This window comes from Poecilia reticulata, chromosome 20, assembly GCF_904066995.2.
Source record: "Poecilia reticulata chromosome 20, P_reticulata-male-v2, whole genome shotgun sequence".
Taxonomy (NCBI): domain Eukaryota; kingdom Metazoa; phylum Chordata; class Actinopteri; order Cyprinodontiformes; family Poeciliidae; genus Poecilia; species Poecilia reticulata.
Window position 1 is genome coordinate 25,122,228 of NC_088849.1, and position 19,923 is coordinate 25,142,150.

The 19,923-nt window shown below is 38.7% G+C and overlaps 1 protein-coding gene across 1 annotated transcript in view; it reads right to left on the reverse strand.

Moving 5' to 3' along the window:
* Positions 1 to 18,496, reverse strand: part of dpp6a (dipeptidyl-peptidase 6a) — a 310,510-nt gene extending 292,014 nt beyond the window's left edge. Inside the window, exons 1-2 of the mRNA XM_008396391.3 lie at positions 18,261 to 18,496; positions 18,109 to 18,176 (exon numbers count right to left, since the gene is read on the reverse strand). Of these exons, the coding sequence (XP_008394613.1) occupies positions 18,109 to 18,165 (57 nt within the window). The 5' untranslated portion in view covers positions 18,166 to 18,176; positions 18,261 to 18,496. The remainder of the gene's footprint in view (positions 1 to 18,108; positions 18,177 to 18,260) is intronic.
* Between the last annotated feature and the right edge of the window lie 1,427 nt (positions 18,497 to 19,923).

Sequence of the window (19,923 nt, forward strand, 5' to 3'; positions counted from 1 at the left end):
CAAGAAGTTACAGCCGAGTGAACCTGACAACACTTTCCCTCTTCTTTACGATGATTTTCACGAGACGAAAGGCAGGAGAGTTAAAGTTTCACATCCTGATTAAAGTATCAGAACACACATTATCCTGCTGTAACATCATTTAATTGATATAATAAACTTACATTATTCATGTTTAAGAATAATAAAAGCAGTACCTGGTGCTGCCTTTAAATGTACTGGGGGGGAAAAAAGGTTCTCAATGTACCTAAAAACGTCCCTCCGTGACTTTTGCTGCTTTGAAAATAACTCTATTCAGTGTGGGAAAAGGCCGTGTTTCATTACCAGTCAAGGCCCGTGCATGCCAGCTATCTGCCGCGTACGCCCATTTGAGAAGATTAACTGCAGGAATATGCTTTAGTGTGTGATAACAGGGAAGTCATATCACATCACCCAAGGTTGTTTCTTGGGCAACAGCATAGCCATCAATCAGGTGGGTTGTAATCTCGCAAGAAATCGTTGTCAGCATGCAAATTATTGTGACATTTTACACTGCCTGCAAGTGAACGCACGCAAGAGGGGGAAAAAGGGTAAATAGGACTGTAAAATGAGGCAGTATGTGTGCTTTCTAAGGAGCTAATATGTCAATGAGGCATTCGATTTAGCCCAGAGCGAAACATCAGGGCCATATTTCACCCATGAATCAGTCACATCAACATTTGACCCGCATGCAAGAGTCGCAGTCTGCAGTGGAAATCTGACACAACGTGCAACATACTGATGAAGGTTCTTGAAAGGGAGAAAACTGATCATGATGTCCAGAAATGTGCTTCTATTGGACAACACAGGCTGATTCTAGTCTATTCAGTAAAGCTGAACCAAAGCTTATACTCATAAATGACGTTAAACTGCTTCGTAACAGGCAACACCACTCTGTGGACCCCAACGCAGGCGGGTAGTAGAGAAAAAACATGGCTGCGCTGCCGCGGTACAACAACTCCGTTAGCTAAATGAAACCTGGAGGTATTATTAACTCAGTGCTTTACGCCACAGCAAGAGGGTAAAATAGCGCAGAAAACCGTTAAAGTACAACTTTAAACCACGATTTATTTCAGGATTAAACACCAAAAAATACTCAAACATTTCCCACACAACAGAACATTCAGTCTGTTTTACAGTACTGTGTTTTAGGCTCCATGTTAATTTTGCGATTATTAATAAGTGATCGCTGTGATAGATTACCTACCCCTGCTATTAGCTGCGGTGGTTGATTAGCTACTGCTGCTATTCTGCTATTAGCTAACCCAACAATGCAGTGTTTTATTAGCTACTGCTGCTATTAGCTAACCAAACACTCCTGTGGTTGATTAGCTACCGCTGCTATTAGCCAACTAAACACTCCTGTGGTTGATTAGCTACCGCTGCTATTAGCCAACTAAACACTGCAATGGTTGATTAGCTACCGCTGCTATTCTGCTATTAGCTAACCCAACAATGCAGTGGTTGATTAGCTACCGCTGCTATTAGCTAACCAAACACTCCTGTGGTTGATTAGCTACCGCTGCTATTAGCTAACCAAACACTCCTGTGGTTGATTAGCTACCGCTGCTATTAGCTAAGCAAACTCTGCTGTGGTTGATTAGCTACTGCTGCTATTAGCTAACCAAACACTGCAATGGTTGATTAGCTACCGCTGCTATTAGCTAACCAAACACTGCGGTGGTCGATTAGCTACCGCTGCTATTAGCTAACCAAACACTCCTGTGGTCGATTAGCTACCGCTGCTATTAGCTAACCAAACACTGCGGTGGTTGATTAGCTACCGCTGCTATTAGCTAACCAAACACTCCTGTGGTTGATTAGCTACCGCTGCTATTAGCTAACCAAACACTCCTGTGGTTGATTAGCTACCGCTGCTATTAGCTAACCAAACACTCCTGTGGTTGATTAGCTACCGCTGCTATTAGCTAACCAAACACTCCTGTGGTTGATTAGCTACAGCTGCTATTAGCTAACCAAACACTCCTGTGGTTGATTAGCTACCGCTGCTATTAGCTAACCAAACACTCCTGTGGTTGATTAGCTACAGCTGCTATTAGCTAACCAAACTCTGCTGTGGTTGATTAGCTAATTTAAACACCTGATCTACCAATAATCTGTCAGAGTTGGTTCGTAAGTCGCCTTTTTTTTTTTTTAACTGAACCTAAACTTACCGAACTCCACGTCAATTTCACAATGTGAAATTGAGCAATTACACGGTCAGTAAAAACACAGCTCGTCTTTTAGAAAAATTATGTTTATGCCAAACAAACTCAAACATCAAGTCTTCATTTCTCAACAAGTAATCCTTCTCAAACTGCAGAATCTGTGCCACAATGGACACAAAACATTAACTTTTACATCAGGAGACGAGTTAATGATGCTAACCGAGTTTTCCCTGAGGATCATCACGCAGCAGCCTGCACTCATCCTGCACACAACAAACCAGGTTACCCAGTGCGGCAGCGCTGACTGGGCCGTTTCTGGACAACACACCTGCTCATCTGTCCCACTTTCAGCTGCTGCACAGCTTCCTGCCGATTTTAGATTGCACCGTCTCTGGGGGCTCAGGCTCATTAAGCGAGAGTAATACAAACAAGCAGCGATGTGAGGCTCAACAGTCAGAAACGCTTAGAAAGAGTCAGGCTTTTGTCGCTCTTGCTGAAATGTCTTTGTTGATCCTCCATCTTTCAGACTCGATGCTGGCTGGCGGTTTTCTGCAGAAAACTGGACTCAGGTAAACGTAGCGTTGATTCAGCATATTTCAAAAATCCAAGAAATGACTTAGGAGTAAAGAAGTATTTGGTAAAAAAGTAAACTCACGTCCTGAGTAACCGATCAAATTACCAACCGTTTAATATTTTAAAATCATATCAAAATATAGTTGAAAATTTGGTGTTTTAAAGACGAAATTGACAATTAATTTAAGTAACAAAACATAAAATCATGCAAAAGAAAATGTTTCCTACTCAGTTTGTTTCAATAAAACCTTATAAAACTTTCATAAAAGCTGTGAGTCTGTGGCTGGTGAAGTTTTGGTTAAATCATGTTTGTTTTTCATTCAGTGGGTAGAAAATCCAGAAGATTTACTCAAAAATGGACTCAAAAGTACATCGTAGTAGAAATACCCGTGAAAAGTACATTTTTTCAAACAGTTACTCCAGTCAGTGAGTAGATGTGACTAGTTAGTACCCGGCCCTGCCTGCTCCTTTATCCGATCTGCGTTTCCTGCCTCCTGAGGATCAACGAAGCATCGATCTGCTCGCTCAGGGACCGCAGACACAATGAAACCGTTGTTTATGTCCAACCTGTGCATGTTCAGCGTCCCGTCTGTAAAGCTCCGGCGGCGTCTTAACAGCACATATAACTTCCTCTAAGCTGTCAGGGATCCGAGGACACGGGGCGGCGTGCCGGATCGCTCATGCGGCAGCGCTGGGTGATGAGTCAATGAAATCGCCTCCACTCTGCAGGGCCAAACAATGCATTTCAATAAAGGCTGCAGCCTGGGATGGTGGATACAAGGACGGGGCTTGGAAAACATGGTGTCGAGTCACGGCCGAGTCGTCGCCGCGGCGGCGGCGGCGCTACAAAGGTCGTCTCACGATACTGGAACAAAAACTTATGAAAGCAAAAACTGGCTTTGTGCAGTTCCACCTAAACCGCCGATCGATGCCTCGCATTTATCCGATATGCTTGTAGGAAACAGTGTTGAGTCTTCAGATCAAATTTAATCTGATCAATAAGGATAAATCAGCAGAAAATGATAGACGATTGATCGTCAAATGTCAGTGCAGATCATCTTGTTACCATTTATACAGCTTTTAGGTTTTTTTCTACAAGCCCATTTTTGTTGTGCTGATAATTTGATCAGTGTATTTATAAGCCTGGCGGGCCACCAGGCTTTACTTGTGCCATATCCATTTTTTTTAACCCTTGCAGTACCGTAATTCCGCCACAAGTAGCGCTATCTGAAAAATTCCAACGGTTTCTGAAAGGGGAGACGTTGCACTTTCCAGTCAATATCGGGTTATTACGGTAATTTCACAGCTGCAGAGCGCGTAATTAATCCGGGGGCACTCCAAAATAACTTGCTGGCTATTGAAAGTTCGGGTTGTTATGGATACATGGATAAATATATCATCTCACAGGACATTTAAAGAACTACTTACAATTAAAATAAAGATTTATTTAGTCAGACGTTTGAAACTTGGGTGCAACAGGATTAAATCCAAATTGTTTTCAGGTTGATCACATTACCCTTAATTTTTTTGCATCCCTTTTGTTCACTCTTGCTTTATTTTGAAAGGTTTATTAAGCAAGAATGTTTCATTGTAGTAAAAGTGATTTTTACAACAAATTTTGTCGCACCTTACATTCTCCTTTTTAAGATTTTAAATTGTCTAAAACCAAATTAAGGCTACTCTTGAATTCTGATCAAGGGCCGCCAAAAACAACTTCAAAGCCCGCAAACAGCCCTCGCGCCGCACCTTGGACACCCCTGAGTCAGATGCAGGATTCTTGCGTGGAGGAACAGGAGCTTTAAGCTCCTTCACGTATTTCCCCCAAGCTGTGCTTTTATTCAGGATTCATTTCAGTAGACGGCAGTAAAAGCAGTAAAAGTGTCCACTGAATGCGCCTCAGCCTGGAGGAGCCACTTTGGGAGCTTGATGGACATCAGAGCCTCTGGGGACGCAACGCTGGACGTGCTCGTGATTTCAGATCCGGCTCGAGTGTCTATCTTCCGATCCGCCGCCGCCGCCGCTGTTTACCGCCGAGGCGCCGTTTGTCCCGTCGGGGGCCGTGTTGACTGCCTGCGACGCGGCGCCAGATGGGCCGTCACGACCCGGCTGGCGTTTTGCCGAGCCGACACTCGCTGGAAAGCGGCCCGGTAGGTCCCGGCGACTCGTACGGTTTCACTCCCCGCGGTGTCAATCATCGCAACGCAGAAACACGGCGGTGTTTTGTTTCTGTTTGTGCGTAAGTAAGGAAGGAAGGAAGGAAGGAAGGAAGGAAGGAAGGAAGGAAGGAAGGAAGGAAGGAAGGAAGGAAGGAAGTGTTTGAACGTTCTGTTTCACTCTGAAGCTCCTGTTTCCTGCAGGATTTCCTCTTTATACACAGTAAAAATCCCAGTGTTGAATTAACACTGGCATTAATTCAACACTGAATTAATGCCAGTAAAGTGTTACTTTGAAAAGTAACACTTTTCAAAGTGTTAAAATATTGACACCCATTTTTTTGTTAAATTATCATTGGTCTATAAAACTGAAATGGGTTTAATAAAAGTTAAACTTTCCATTTCTGTGTATTGTTTTGACTATTTTCCGCTGGATTTGATTGATATTGACACCTTGTGGATCAATTATTTACTTTAACACCACATTATGTTTTGTGATCAACTCTACACTGGTGTTACGTTTAATATATTTTAACACCAGCACCGTTGTAAATGTTAATGTGACTCTGTATTGTTGAATTTAACACCAGCTGACTTGGACACTTTTGGGTGTTAATTCAACACCAGCATTTTTACTGTGTAGTAGGAGCTGCTGCAGAAGTTACACTGCAAAAACACAAAATCTTACCAAGTGTCTTTGGTCTAGTTTCAAGTATATAGCTTGAAATAAGACAAACTAACTGAAGTAACATTTCAGAAAGATAGAGGCCCGTTTTAATTCAATAATTCCTCAACATTTATGAAAAATTTGCTCCACCGGCAGATTATTTAACTTACAGCATCACATTTTTCCCAGAAGTTAATCTGCCAATGGAGCTAGATTTCTTTCATCAATATTAAGAGATTATTTACGTAAAACAAGCCTCTATATTGCTGAAAATGTACTTTTAAGTCAGTTTGTCTCATTTCAAGGGAAGCACTAGAAACTGGACCAAAAATACTTGGTAAGGTTTTGTGTTTTTGCAGTGTTGAAATACCAACACAAACAGGCAGTTTCATAGTGACCACATTTACTCCAGTAACTATTTGGAAAAAATGACAGAGTATTTTTTACTGTGCTGTAATTTTTACCTTTACTTGAGTCATTTTATTATAAAGTATCTGCTTTTAATGGAGTAAAAGTTCTGGATTTTCTTCCCACTGAATGAAAAATAAACACGTTTTAACCAAAAACTCACCATAGACACACACACACACACACACACACACACACACACACACACACACACACACACACACACACACACCTGCAGCTTTTGTTAAAGTTTAATAAGTTTAATAAACTGATTTTATTCTAGTCCACACGTGTCAAACTCGAGGCCCGTGGGCCAAATTCGGCCCGCCAGAGCTTTTCATGTGGCCCTCTAGATTCTAGACTAAACACTAAGTGAGCTTAAATATGTTATCAAGTCAATGCAGGTTTTATCTGTTTACTGTCAAAGTATATCAATCAGTCCCTCCAGTTTCTTGAGAATTTTTGTAGAAATTCATGTAAAATCAACAACGGCGAGTAATAAAAGTCACATTTACTGTCATAAGTAAGCGCAAATATTTCCAAATTAGTACCACAAACACTTTGATTTTTATTGCAAAAAAAAATAAAAATAAAAAAATCACAAAAAGAATCACAAAATCCTGGAGGGACTGAAAAGATGTCCAATAATATTTAAGAATTCATTGACATTTTAAAGTTTGTGAACAAGTTTTATCAATACATTCTGGCACAACCGGCCCTTTAAGAGTATTTATGATCTCGGTTTGGCTCAAAACGAAAATGAGTTTGACACCCCTGTTCTAGTCCTTTAAACTTTACATTTTGTTCCGTCTGATGATGTAATTTTTAAATATCAAAGTTACTCAGAACTTTACCAGACTTATTTTTACCAAACGCTCTTTTTACTCTTGCATAATTTCTTGGACGACTACTTTTTCCCTTTACTTGAGTTAAAATATGTTGAAGTACTTGAGTAAACAGGAAGGCAGCAGCAGAGTTACAACGAACATGTTTAGGAAGTAAACACATTTCATCTCCTGGTGTTGAAATAATAATAAAAAAATCCATATTCTGTGTTGCATTATTCATTCCACAGAGGTAGATGTAGCTCAGAGTTTTATTTCTCCGACTCCTCCATAAACAACTTCCCCCATATGAACTCGGTGTATTTGTATTTTTTTTTTTATGTTCACACTCAGGACATCATCTCATCTCATCACTGACTGTGTTTGAAAAAGCGCCATCAACACGCGAATGACAAATCCGACGGCGCGGCTGCATCGGGGGAACGAGAGGAAGGAGTTTATGAGGACGAGTGCAACGGAAATCAAAGAGCAGAGATGATTGAGGCAGAAACGCTCTTCCTATTTCACCAAGAAGGCAAAAAAATAATGAAAAGTAGGGCAAGAAAAGGCTAAATCAATCTCCATAGAGCCCAGAGAAGAACGGAGTGTTAACTGCATTGCGATGCGGAGTCGGGTTCAATGAGAGCCGAGATCGATACTCTGCAAATCTGCATGGCAGTGGCCCAACAGAGCCGCCGTAATTAAGGAGTCCAGTCGATCCAGAGGCGTGAAAACTCAGTTTCCTTTCTGACCACTCAACAGCAAACATTTTAAAATATAGATATTAAGAGGCATAAAACCCAAGTAGCACTTAAACATTTTAAAAACATCCACAGTCCTTTCAGTCACATCTCATGAAACCAGCAAACGATTAACAAAGGAATAATAGTAAATTACTTCATGAATGGATGAGTTGCTGCTCGTTGGTGAAAGAACAAACAAATGACTAAGTGAGCATTTGGATACAAAGATCTATGCTGCATATTCAAAAATACTTTATTAATCCCAAAGAGAAATTAAATTAAATGTGTGGTGAATTCAACTGAACAAAACCGTGACGGCGTACAGAGTACATTCCTGCCAAAAACTGACATTTTTAGATTAATCTGGTATTTTCTGGCAAAAAAATGAGGAAATCTGAGTTTGAAATTTTACTAGTATTTGGTTTTTCATATAAAAAAACAACACCAAATATTTGGTATTTTGTACCAACTATAAAAAACAACATGGACATTGTTTGTCCATGTGTAATATCATTTAGTTAGCATTATTTCATGCTATTTTCAATATACATTATGCTAGCTTGGTGCTCTTGGGGGCCATCTAGTGGTGTGGAGGACCTAAGCAGCCTCTTAACTCATTTATGTCTTGGGCCGACTCTGCTTGAATGTGATAAAAAAAACAAGAGTATAAATTATAAATACTTTTAAACTGATTGGGAGTGAAACGTGATGAAATAAGGGGTGGCTTAAAACGTTTGCACGATCAGGTAAGAGGGACCGAAATGAAACTTTCATATTCTCATCATGAATCTGTAAATGAAAAACGATCGGCGGGCGATCACAGGGGGATTTTCTTGGCTTTTGCTGATGCAGAGATTAGCAAAGTTGCAAACGTTCTGAAACCGGAGGGAGCTAATTGGGATTTAGTGTGCACATGCAGTACCGCAGGGCTGTCAGGGGCCAAGATAATCAAACTATCCTGCTGTGACCAAGAGGAGAGAGGGGAAAAAGAAAAGAAAAGGAAGCAGCAGGAACTGGAGACACAGACGGAGGGAAGGTTATACTGTGGAATGATCCAGGAGAGGCAACGGGTTATATAAAACCAAGAAATACCAATTTATACATCTAAATTTGAAGCAAAATCATTTGGAAAGGTGCTCAAATCAGAAAGAATGAGCCAAATATTTAAATATTTACCAGATTAGAATTAGAAACAGATTGAAAGTCTGATCCAGTCCAGTAGAGCTGCTGTATGATAAATATAAAGAGTAAAAACAAAAACAACATGGCGGTGTTGCTGGATTCTCAGCGCTCACTTCCTTACAGTGCAACACTGCCCTCTACTGGTCACCAGATGTCATCTCATCTCTGAGATGAACCCAATTCCTGCATTCGAAACACTACATTACATTTAATAGTGGTTGGTCATTTTATCAGATCAAATTGCAACGTGTTTGACTAAGACAAACACAAAGTGGTGTTATGGTTAAAAACTGATAGAAAGATGTATTTTAAAAAGGATGCCAGACATTCAACCCCCTTTACTCTGGCACCCCAAAACTTTAATTAAGTTGCTCCCCCACAGAAAACATTCGGTTTCTAAATTCTGGTTGTGTCCAGCCAAAGAGCCCATTTTGTTTTCGTTTTTTAGTCTCTTATGAATTTCACAAGTCTTTAAATGTTTCTTGAAGTGACAGTTTGTTTTGATCCTGAAATGCCTGCATGAGATTGTAATTTTTGTTCTCTTTTTGCTGTGAACTGAATTGCCTTTTTGGGATAAATAAAGTTGTTTATTGGCTCTAGTTAGACTTCCGCACAGATGAGAGTTAACCTGTGTGGAAGTATAGGGACTAAAAATGCTGGGAAGAACAACTGTCATGTAAAAAATAAAGAACGGACACATAGTTTAGTAAAACATTTAACAAAACAGTACCTTGATGAACTCAATGACATATGATCTGAATTTGTAGAACATTACTTCAACTTCAAAAACTTCACTAGTTTATCAAGTCCAACCACAGCGTCACCAGCAGCCAGGTTTCCATTAAAAATGTGCATAAAACTTTCTCTATCTTACCATAATGTCACTCAATATCACAATGGCGGCGTTTCCAATAAATCAGAAGTACTTCCTGTTGTCTTCGTCGCTTCCGGCAGTAGTAACAGCCGGATGTTGATCACCGGTGATGTGAAAAAAGTGATTCCATAGCGTTTTTTGTGAAATACTCTAAATTTGATACAGCTGAAAAACAAAGTCATCCTACGGGAAAACTTTTAAATTCCATTTATCAAATTTACTGTCGTAATTCCCGATGTTCTGGTCAAATGAAACACAGCTAGCAAGAGATCAGGGCTTTGACTTCTCAGTCATTACTTGGTGGATTTCCTGGTACACGAGCAGATCAGCACCACGGATACCGATCGGATCATTTTGACATTTTATCCATTTCATCTCAGAGCCTGGAGGTTCATCGTTGAGGACCAGGTCACACAAACTGGACCAGCTGGTAGAGGCTCTTAAGGCGGTTCTAACTTATGCCTCAACTATAGACGCCATACTGCCGCCTTGGCTCCGACTATAACTCATCCTTCAGTCCCAGACATCACCGCTGAACCGCCGAGAGAGAAACTGCTACAATTAATAATCGGTGTACAGTTAACTCATTGTGAATAATTAGAGTTGCTACCTGTAACTAGCCCCGCTCCCCGGCTGGTGGGCAGTTTTGGCGGGCCTGAATCGCTGCCAACAAAACTTCCGGTTCATCTACAAGACGACGAACAAACTATGCGTCCAGTTTCCTTGCTCTCTTTTTCCTTCCTTTTCGTTTTCCGCTCCACTTTCATGCTATACGAAGCTCCACTCGCGTTAACTTAGTCCGTAAAAATGCTCTAGCTAGTTTGCCATCTGTTGCCAAGCGACTGATGATGACGTTGGTGGACAACTGGTGACGAGTTTTACCCAGAATACACTTGGGCGATCCATTTGTAATTTTGCGCGTCATAAAGTTAAACGTGAGAGTGAAAATAAAGCCAGTTATGTAGCTCAACACTGGGCAACCTATATAAACCTCAACCGCCAATCAGAAAAGAGCCCGCCTTCTACGTGCCTTTTCCTTTTCGCTGATTGGTTGAACCCATAGGTCAGTGATATTAGCTTCCGCTGTAGAGCCAGGTCCGTTTCCTGTTTGCTTTAACACGTTAAGGTGTATTTGGTGTTTGAACTAATGAAACAGGCAACCACAACAGTTGTTTATGAATGGTTTTGGTCCACGCGGTTATCGGGTGTATGTGTTTCATTTAAAAATCTGTAAAACAGGCTAATTTTGTGTTCAAGTAAAATTAATATCACTTTTTAAAACTGTTCCACTTCCTGAAATAGCAATGCACAGTTGGTTCAAATTTGTAAACAAGCTGAATTCAAGCACAAATTAACTATTTTAAAACCTCTGAAAGTGTAATTTAAAGCACAGGATTGTTACTTTATGACTTCTACTGACACGTTTTGAAGAAAACAAATCACACCTTTTTCTCCCTTTGTGCTCTTCCGACTTGTTCATACGTTTCCTGCAGCCAGTCACATAACGCCAACATTTCATTATAATAAAATATATTTAATTTAATCCATTATACAAGACTTTAAACTGCATAGTTTAGAAACAGAAAATTAATTATGAGTAATAACGGCAACCAGGAAGATCATGAAATTACAGTAAGGAAAAACAAACATCCGAGTTTGCAGCGAGTCACCAGGTCAGCCAGCAGGGAGACGATCCGACTCAGAAACTCCTGGTTTGTGTACATTTTGTGAAAGAGAAGGAAAAACATGTTTATACATCAGCAGCTGCAAAAAGGGCCGATTCTCACAGGAACGTCTCTGTAGATCCTCACAGGAAGGCGTCATATCAGACGATTCAACAGGCGACCTTTTACCGCCGCATCCCGCCTGACGATCAGACGAAATCTGAGAAGATTGGCTTGTTTTATTCATTTGTTTTCTCACTTGCAGCATAAATATTTCACCACTTCTCTATCTGAATACTGAGTTTAACATTAGAGGCCATCTAAAAAATATAAACTCAAACTATCTCAGTATATTAGTGGATTATATGCAGACAGCATGAAGGATTTTCTTTCCTCCATCCGTTCATTCCTCGTATTGAATCGTATTAACGAAGAGCTGATGAATCAGGATCTCTTCCTCTTGTTTAAGTTTGGAAACTGGATGTAATGTGAGAAAGACCGTGAAGTTTTAAAAGGTCGTTGCCGAGCAGAGCTCATTTAAAAACAGCAGCCGCCACAAAAGTGCTGAGCAAAGGATGAATAAAATTTGAATTTAAAACACGTGAAATGATTGAAAGTAGAAATAAAACAAAAGTAAAAACACAAAAATGTAGCAGATGGGGAAATAAAACTGACTTTTATACATCAGAAATACATTAAATTCATTTTTTAAATTAAAAAAAAACATTTTATCACGATAATGCAACAATTGTTGTTTTTTGCATTAATTAAATAGCAAAAAGTGCTTAATTTGAGTATAAGTGAATCTAAACCTAAACCATTTTAAGAACTTTATCTTAAATGCATAATATGTATAAATATTGTACAGTTTTGGCTCTCATTTCATTTTTCTCAGAAAATGTCCCTTTTTTTCCTCAAGTGTGTACTTAAACAATTAGTCGATTATTAAATTAGTTGATTATTCCAATTGATTAATTGTATAAGAACAACTTGAAGACTAAAAAATATGAACTCAAACATTTTATTTATACTGCCATCATGTTTGAAATAAAGAATTAAAAATTTTATAAAATAAGTAAATGTTACAGCCAGGATGACTGAATCTGAACAGGAAACACCTTAAGGTAGAGTTGGGGTGTGTAACTTTTTTTGGGGGGGAAATACTTTTAGGAGGAATTTTACTACGCTGTACTCTTACATCTACTTTAGTAATTTTATTATAAAGTATTTCTTCTCTTACTTGAGTACATTTTCTGGATTTTTTACCCACTGAATGAAAGAACAAACATGTTTTAATCAAAATTCACCAGACCGACAAACACCTGCAGCTTTTAATAAAGTTTATCAATCAGTTTTTATTGATAAAAACTGATTTGGAAACATTTTATTTTGCCTGATTGTTATTTTTTGGCAACTTATATACAAATTATTTTCATTTTCATCCTTAAAATACCAAAATTTCCACTTAACTGTATATTTTAGTCCATCTGATTATGTAGTTTTTAAATATTAAATGATTGATAATTTGATCAGTTACTTAAGTCGACTTTTTACCAAATACGTTTTTTATTCCTACTCAAGTCATTTCTTGGACGGCCACTTTTTACTCTTACTTGAGTAACGTTTCTGGATTTAAAGTTTCACAAGTTTTTATTGAAGAAACTCATTTGGAAACATTTTCTTTTGACAGATTTAGTCTTTTTCTATACTTATACATTTATTATTCTCATTTTCATCCTTAAAATACCAAAACTTTATATTTTGTTCTGTCTGAAGTAAATTGTAAATGGTACTATGATCAGTTATTACTGTACCAAACGTCTAGACCACTCAGATCTTCTGGTTCTGGTTCTGCTCTGCATCCCCAGAACCAGAACCAGAACCAAACGAGGAGAAGCAGCATTCAGTTTCTATGCACCACAGATTTGGAACAAACTTCCAGAAAACTGTAAAACAGCTGAAACACTGGGTGCCTTTAAATCTCAACTTAAAACCCACCTGTTGCTTATGGCTAAATTGCGGGTTTTGATGTCTTCAATGTTTTTATCTTTACTTTTTATCTAGTTATTAACTTCTTTTAATTTCTCTTTCACACTGTCTATGTAAAGCCCCCCTGGAAAATGTCCCGCTTAAACAAATCTACAACTAGGGGTGTGAGAATCCTTGTTAAATGACATCTTAACTAAAACTCTGAGGTGTGAGAATCCTTGTTAAATGACATCTTAACTAAAACTCTGAGGTGTGAGAATCCTTGTTAAATGACATCTTAACTAAAACTCTGAGGTATAAGAATCCTTGTTAAAAGACATCTTAACTAAAACTCTGAGGTATAAGAATCCTTGTTAAAAGACATCTTAACTAAAACTCTGAGGTATAAGAATCCTTGTTAAATGACATCTTAACTAAAACCCTGAGGTGTGAGAATCCTTGTTAAACGACATCTTAACTAAAACTCTGAGGTGTGAGAATCCTTGTTAAAAGACATCTTAACTAAAACTCTGAGGTGTGAGAATCCTTGTTAAATGACATCTTAACTAAAACCCTGAGGTGTGAGAATCCTTGTTAAACGACATCTTAACTAAAACCCTGAGGTGTGAGAATCCTTGTTAAACGACATCTTAACTAAAACTCTGAGGTGTGAGAATCCTTGTTAAATGACATCTTAACTAAAACTCTGAGGTGTGAGAATCCTTGTTAAAAGACATCTTAACTAAAACTCTGAGGTGTGAGAATCCTTGTTAAACGACATCTCAACTAAAACTCTGAGGTGTGAGAATCCTTGTTAAATGACATCTTAACTAAAACCCTGAGGTGTGAGAATCCTTGTTAAATGACATCTTAACTAAAACCCTGAGGTGTGAGAATCCTTGTTAAATGACATCTTAACTAAAACTCTGAGGTGTGAGAATCCTTGTTAAAAGACATCTTAACTAAAACTCTGAGGTGTGAGAATTCTTGTTAAACGACATCTTAACTAAAACTCTGAGGTGTGAGAATCCTTGTTAAATGACATCTTAACTAAAACTCTGAGGTGTGAGAATCCTTGTTAAATGACATCTTAAAACTCTTGAGGTGTGAGACTTTTAACTGAAGTCCTACCAGGGGTGCAGGTTTTAATGTTTTTATCTTTTTTTATCCTTTTTTCTTTTCTTTAAAAAAAAATTCTGTCTTTCTGTTTCACATGCTGTTTTTATTTTAATTATGTAAAGCACTTTGAAATGCCTTGCTGCTGAAATGTGCTATAAAAATAAAATTTTATTGATTGATTGATTACTCAGCAATTGAGTCGACTTTTAGCCAAATATTTTTACTCTTGATAGCTGCTTTTTACTTTTACTTGAATAAAAATGTGTTGCTACTCTTAACTCTGGTTTATTGTCTGGTTGATCCCAGCGCTCTCTGTTACAAACATCCAACAGCAGCAACAACGCTGCTTCCAAAAGCATCACCAAAGTCTTATTTCTCCGCGCTGTCAGATAGATTTCTCAAGTATCCAAAAATAATCTAGAGAAGCGGCCCAGTTGCTCTCGTTTCCTCTCAGGTGTTTATGAACCTGTCAGGCTGCCGTCTGGAGCCGTGACCGTCGGAGGCTTATCCGGTCCAACACGCCGACCCGAGCCGAGCCAATAATCCACAACGCAGCGTCTCAACACGACTGCAAACCCAGAGACAAAAACAAACGCTCATCAATGGAGAAATTTTCTCTTTCTCCAAAGCTTTAAAAATTGGGCACAATTACAAAACAAAAAGGAGCAACAATAAAAGAGTTTGATGCTGCGGATTATTGTGGCTGAAACAGAAAGTGCTGTCTGGAGAGCCGCTTTGTCTCCGTCTATTTTTCCTCACACGTCGTCGGTGGGAAAGATGAGATGAAACGAACCGGAATTAGAAACAAGCTGGGAGAGAAAGGACACCATAAATATTACATGGATAATAAAGTCAACCTGCTGGGAATAAAAACAGAAGCAGAGGAAAAACACCAGCAGCAGCAAAACAAGCTAAATGTTCAGAAACATGTTCCAAAACTCTCAATCTTACTCTAAATGTAAGAAAATATACCTAAAACACATCAATTCATTATTAGAATATAGATTAAAACGTTAATATTTAATTTTACTGACGCTGAAACACCAGATTTTTGCCTACAAGTGTACATTTATCCAATTAATCCCAAAGGAAATTTAATTTAAATTATGTCCAAATTGTTAGTTTTACTATTTTCTCCGATGTTTTATCAATGGCAGCATCAATAATATGAAAATATGTGCAGTTTAGTGATAGAAATGACACTTTTTTACATGACTGGTGTCCTAAAAAGGAAAGATATCATATTGCTCCAAGTTTTACAATAAAATCAAATTAAAAGAGCTAAAATAATAAACTGAACCATTTTTGGTAAATACAGAGAAACTTATTCATGAGGATTAGGGTCCAAAACAAACAAAAATAAAATACATGAGATCCTCTTTAAATTAATTTTAAAAGTTTTAGTATTGTGCAAAATTCACTTTTTTGAGCTTTACATTGTGTTTAAATGTTATTCCCTCAGCTGGGGAGTTGCTTTGGTTCTGCATTTCATGTTTGGGAAATCAGGGGCTCCCACAGAGCATTATAAGCCTGGCGGGCCACCAGGCTTAGCATTGTTTGTTTATTTTTAATTAGTGCCTTTTTTTAAGACTTTATAGTTGGTGTTTAGGTTTTAATCTTCCAGACTTTCAATTAGGAATAACTACCAAGTGTTTGTTTTTTAATTTCCTGTCAACTTTAAACATTTTTTAACTAAAAAACATGGCTGCCGGCTGGATGACTGACTGCCCCTTAGCACCTTCAATTCCCATGGCAACCATTCAGCTGAGCAAAAACGCCTGGGTGGACGTAGCCCCGCCTTCTAGACACAGCTCCTCCTCTGAGCTTCAACCTCACAGATTAACCCTCATTCAGCTCCTTCAGACTAGCCAGCAGCGATTAGCAAACACCTGGTGGAACTGAGCATCTGCTGAGCTCATTATAGGAGCTGCTTCTTAGTAAAGGGTTAACAGAGGAGCCATGTTGGGATGACTTCCTGAAGGCGGAGCTTCAGAAAGAATTTTAAAGAGGCAGAGGGCCAATTTTAAGGTGTGAAATTACAAAGTCAAATTTCTTTTAAGTCATATATATATATAGCATTTTAACAAACTAGTTACTTTATTGTGCAATACATTAACATAATATTGCCCCTTTACTAGTTCAAACATCAAATATATCTCAACTGAAGGCGTCATTGATGACAGTTTTCCAAGCCAACTTTGCAGAACCATAAATAACTCTGCAATACTTAGCATTCAAACAGTTTCTGAAAGGGGAGACGTTGCGTTTTCCAGCCAGTATCAGGTTATTACAGTAATTTCCCTCCCGCCGCTGCAGGGAGCATGTTTTTCTTTAGTTTAATCTGATGAAACACTCTTTATAGACGGTAAATGTCTAAATAACTGCCAGAAATTGAATGTTAAAGACGTTATGGAGAAATGGTCAAAATTATTTATTGTATAAAGAACTTTATACAATTAAAATAAGCAAAAATGTCCAGAAGATTTGAAACTTAAAAGGTAAATATGCATAAATACGAACAGTGGCGCAACTACACATTATTCAGGTGGATGCAAAAACACAGATCATACAGTTTTGTTTCTAAATTAACATGAACTTGTTTTCATCGTTTATTATTTATTTTTCTCATTTCCTGCTGATAAATACTAAATATTTGCTAGAAATGTCAGAGACATGTTGTCAGTAGTTCATAGAATAAAAGAACAATTTTAATAGTTATATGTTTGAGTAAAATTAAGAGTCAAATCAGAGAAACTCATCAGTTTAAGTGGTTTCTTAATTTATTTCACAGCTGTAATGTATGTCTGCAGTGGGCTGAGCCCCCAGTGTCAGGATTATCAGAGCACTCCTGGAGAAAATGGGAGAAATTCTGGGAAGATTTAAGCCTCTAAAACAACCAACATAAAAATATTTCAATAAAAAAAGCAGAAATTATAGGAAACATCTAAAAAGTCCCCATAAATCCATTGATTCAAAGCGAACGCTAAACACCTCAATAGCATCACTTCAGTCCAAACCATTCACCAGCCATTTAGCAGACTTTCTACACAGAACCTCTTCCATCATCTCTAGATGCTGGCAGCAGCACAAATCGATATTTCCACCAACCAGCGAGGGGTCTGCAGCGGAGGCTCCCTGCAGGCGTCATGTATTCTCATGATAAGCATTCATTCGTCATCTGTGCCGATGCTGACTGAAGCACATCTGAGGAGGAAGAGCCTGGTTCTGGTGCTCTTTGAGGAAAAGACCGTCATGCTGTCCCCTCTGTGTCCTCCCACAGCCTCGTCTCTCCCCTCAGCAGCAGAAGTAATGTAGGTCACAAAACCGGAAAAACACACGAGTTTGGACCAGAGACAGTAAATAAAGAGGAAAAAATAACCAGGACTAGATCATTTCACGTTCCTGTTAAAAATGGTCCAAACTAACCAGATGAGTCACATTTACAACATGATATAAACACATCAAAAAGGATTGAGACCCGGTGACAGGCATCGCTTTTAGTCAAACCCCATCGCTAAAAATCAACAACACCTCAAGAAAGTTTTATATAAAAGTTCAGTTTTCATCAGCAAAAAGTTTCCAAATTAAATTTTTCGTGCCCGCATTCATTACAGATGTCAAACCGAGCCGAAAGCTGCGTGAAGCCCCAACTCTGAGCTTCCGCCATGTTTCCCCCCCACACGCTGCGGCGGCGTTAATTAGCGCCGCGTTCAGACCTGATCCAAACTTGTCACAGAAAGTTCCGCTCACCTTCCCTCCTTTGGAGCATCTGCGGTACGCATTGGTGGCTCCCGCGGTTTGATTCATGCTGGGAAGTTCTGCAAAAATAAAAATAAAAAGCGAAGCGCTGAAGAAACATGAAGTTATAGCAGAGAGAGCCGCGGAGTTTGGGTGATAATTACCAGGTGCGCAGCGCTGATTGATGGCTGATTGATCGCTTATTGATCCTCCTGTGCGCTAAGATGAAGTCCAGCTTTCAGATCTGGATAAATGAGAGTTTAATCCGTGGATAAGTTCACTTCTCCGGGTTAGAAATTCCGCTCCGTGCGCGCAGTTTGGAGAAGCTTTGGAGCTCCAAGCCGCTCCGGCTGGTGGAGAGACGCGTTTGGAATTGCGCAGAAATGCGCAAGCGCATCTCCGCTGTGACGGCTCCGCCTGTCAACATCAGCGCCCACTCCACAGCAGCGACTGAAAGCTGCGAGTGTGCACCACTGTAACGCCACACAGCGTAAACAATACAAATAATCCAAAACATTTATAGATTGGCGTTTCAGAAAAGTAAAACTCAAAGTGACGTATTTTCACATTTCCACTGTTTTTAACTTCATCCTGGAATATTTTTGCAAAAACTCCTTACAGGAAAAGTTGGAAAGCTTATCAAAAAATTTTCATCTTTAATAATTCAGCCTTTTCTTCAGATTAAACATCCATCCATTTTCTTGCACCCTTGTCCCTCAGTGGGGTCAGGAGGTGCTGGTGCCCATCTCCAGCCAACGTTCTGGGCGAGAGGCGGGGTCACCCTGGACAGGTCACCTGGACAGGTCACCAGTCTGTCGCAGGGCAACACAGAGACACACAACCATGCACACACACACTCACACCTAGGGACAATTTAGAGAGGCCAACTAACCTGACAGTCATGTTTTTGGACTGTGGGAGGAAACCGGAGTACCTGGAGAAAACCCACCATGCACAGGGAGAACATGGAGACTCCATGCAGAAAGACCGGGGCCAGGAATCAAACCCAGAACCTTCTGGCTGCAAGGCAACAGCTCTACCAACTGCGCCACTGTGCAGCCCCAAGATTAAACGTATAAATCTAATTATAATCCCAGCAAAATTTTATGTGAAAAAAAATCCCCTCGTTTAATAATTTTAAAGAATCTGACATGTTGCCTCTGTTGAAAAACTTAATCAGAAACTTTAATGATCTCTTCTCATAAAATTTAACTGCATCTTATCTTTTATTTTTGTTGTAATTGTTTATTTATTGTATTTAATGTGTTTTTGCTCATTTGCTAAGAAAGTATTTGTGTTGATATTAACTTGAAGGTACATATCGTTTTATTTTATCCTTTTCACTTTTTCTTTATTTTAATTAAGATCATTATAAAAATACTGCCAATGTTTTTGCTTATATTTTTATATTATTTCTGTTTATTCTTCCATTATTGTATTGAAGATTTCTATTATTTAAAAAACAGTAAGAAAACACTAAATATATTTTTTATTCCCATCTGTTTATATTCGACTAAAAAACTGTTTCTGCATAAAGTCTGTAAATTAAATTATAAATATTAGACTATTAGTTTAGCTTAACCGCCCGACTTTTCCTTAAACAAAACCTCAAAAGTTGACAGTCAAGTAGACGGGAATAATGAGGCTCTGTGCTAAATAAGCTGAATGCTTTCAAGAAAATGAAAGAAAGTTGAGTGGAAGGAAAAAATGGGTTAAAAAGATTTTTGATCATTTATAATTTCTGTGTTTTATTTTACTTTTTTCAACTAGAGAGCTTTCTGATTGTCAGTTTGATTTAATTCATATTCCTGTGTAAAATAAATTAAT